At 69.0% G+C, this 2,084-nt stretch overlaps 1 protein-coding gene across 1 annotated transcript; it reads right to left on the reverse strand.

The window, feature by feature from the left end:
- Nucleotides 1–240: 240 nt before the first annotated feature.
- On the reverse strand, nucleotides 241–1,564 carry EMIHUDRAFT_444454 (hypothetical protein). The gene is made up of 2 exons (XM_005773795.1): nucleotides 344–1,564; nucleotides 241–313 (listed from the first exon to the last, which is right to left on the reverse strand). Exon 1 carries the CDS (start codon nucleotides 1,526–1,528, stop codon nucleotides 431–433), a length of 1,098 nt encoding a protein of 365 aa, XP_005773852.1. The 5' UTR covers nucleotides 1,529–1,564; the 3' UTR covers nucleotides 241–313; nucleotides 344–430.
- Between the last annotated feature and the right edge of the window lie 520 nt (nucleotides 1,565–2,084).

Consider the following 2,084-nt stretch of genomic DNA (forward strand, 5'->3'; position numbering starts at 1 on the left):
CCACAATGTCAGTGTATGTGGCTCTCACGCACATTTGTTGGAAGCGAGGAGGACTGAGCGAAACAACCTCCTCCCCCTCGGGCCCGTCAGATCCCGTCTGTGGACTGTGTGTGCGGGCACACAGTCCGACGCACAGTGCACTGGCCCAGCGCAAGGACAAGCAGCCTCCCGCCCCAGCGCTGGACCTGGAGGCTGCTGCCGCAGCCCATGAGCCGTGTGTGTGTGCTTAGATCTTACGCATGCATGCACATGTTCTTTTTCTGTACTTACGTCGCACGGATGTGTTGCTGGCAGCAAGTGAGTCACACGAGAGGACGAGAGAGCCAACTCTCGTTCAGTGATCTAAAAGCGCGCGACACGCCACGGCGTCTCGTTAGTGCGGAGATCGAGGGCGCGCCCGCCACACGTTATAAAGGGATTCGCCCCCCCCTCACGCCCGCTTGCCCGACTTGGCCGCCTTGGTCGCGTGCATCTTGTAGTCGGGCGTGAGGTGCGCCGTCAGCGCCGTCACCAGCGCGATGAAGTTGTAGCCGAGCAGCTGCACCACTAGCCGCAGGCCGACCGAGACGCCGCCCACGTCGGCGACGACGGCAGCGCGGCCGATGTGGGAGAGGAAGCGTTGCGGCAGCGCCTCGGGCCCCGACGCAAACTTGTAGAAGGTGGCCATCGCCTCGATCTTGCGCTGCTGCACCTCGTTGCCTCCGCCCGCCGTGAAGCGCGAGTTGACGGGCGACGGGTGGATGGAGTGCACGTGGATGCCGCGCGGCCGCGCCTCGACGGCGAGCGAGGCGGCGAAGGCGGAGACGCCCGACTTGGTCGCGGCGTAGAGGGCGGCGAAGGGGTTCGGGATGTAAGACGCAGACGACGAGGTGAAGACGATGCAGCCCGGGAGGGAGCGGGCGAGCATGCGGCCGTAGAGGTAGTGCGAGAGCCAGATGTTGGCCGTCAGGTTGCAGTGCAGGTTTGCGAGGTGCGCCTGCACCGCGTTCTGCTCAAACATGCCCGTGAGGATGAAGCCCGCGTTGAGAAAGACGACCTGCACGTCCTTCTCGCCGACCGCCGCCTCGATGGCGGCCATCCACGCGCCGCTCGCGTCGGAGAGGTTTGCCTCGACCTGCACGACGCTCCGCCGCGGGAACTGCGCCGCCAGCTCGCGCCTCGCCGCGTCGAAGAGCGGCTCCTTGCGCGCGACGAGGATGACGTCGAGCCCCTGCCCGAGCAGCGTCCGGGCGAGCTCCTTGCCGATGCCAGAGGAGGAGCCGGTGACGAGCGCCCAGCTGGCGCCGTACTTCTTGCGCAGGTCCTGCCGCCCGAGCACCAGCGGCACCACCGAGTTTAGCACCACGTACACGACAGGCGCAAACAGCAGCACCGACAGCAGCACGCTCGCCCACGGCACCTCGGCGATTCGGCCGGCGAGAACCTCTGACGCCGCGACCGCGAGCTCGACGGCCGACGGCGGCGCTGGCGGCGGCGGGGGGGGGTCGGAGCGGCCCCACGCGAGGAGGGCGGCGGAGAGCGGGTGCATAGACGCGCCAGCAGTGCGACGCCGCCGGAGTGCTAGTCTAGCCACCTTGGCGAGAAAAGAATTCGCGGCCGCGCTTGTGAAGAGAAGGCGCAAGGCACGGATTAACATACACGGTTGCGGACAACCTCCCGCAGACAACGACACATGCCGACGTGCGAAGACCGACACGAGATACACGACCCAGTGAGAGAGACATGCAAGCTCAAGAGAGGCGACTACGCAGCGTCGTTCGCGGTCGCGGTGACTCGTCGGGGGCGCGGGGAGGGCCGTTGTTCCTAAGCGGCCGGCTCGTCGTCGCCGGCGCCCCTCGCGCGCTCGAGGAGGCGCTTGAGGCGGCTGCGCACGCCGAGCGGCGAGCGCCAGGCGGCCGCCCGCTGCCACGCGCGACGGACCCAGCCGGGCTTCTCGTCGCCGGCGGCGGGCGGCCGACTGGCCGCCGCCATCACCGCCTCGGCCTCGGCCGCTGCCGCCGCCTGCGCGGCGTCCCACGCCTCGCGGGCGCTCTCCTTGCCCTTGGCCGCCCGCCGCTCGGCGCCCGCCGCCCTCGCCGGCGGCG

This window comes from Emiliania huxleyi (assembly GCF_000372725.1).
Source record: "Emiliania huxleyi CCMP1516 unplaced genomic scaffold EMIHUscaffold_326, whole genome shotgun sequence".
Lineage (NCBI taxonomy): Eukaryota > Haptophyta > Isochrysidales > Noelaerhabdaceae > Emiliania > Emiliania huxleyi.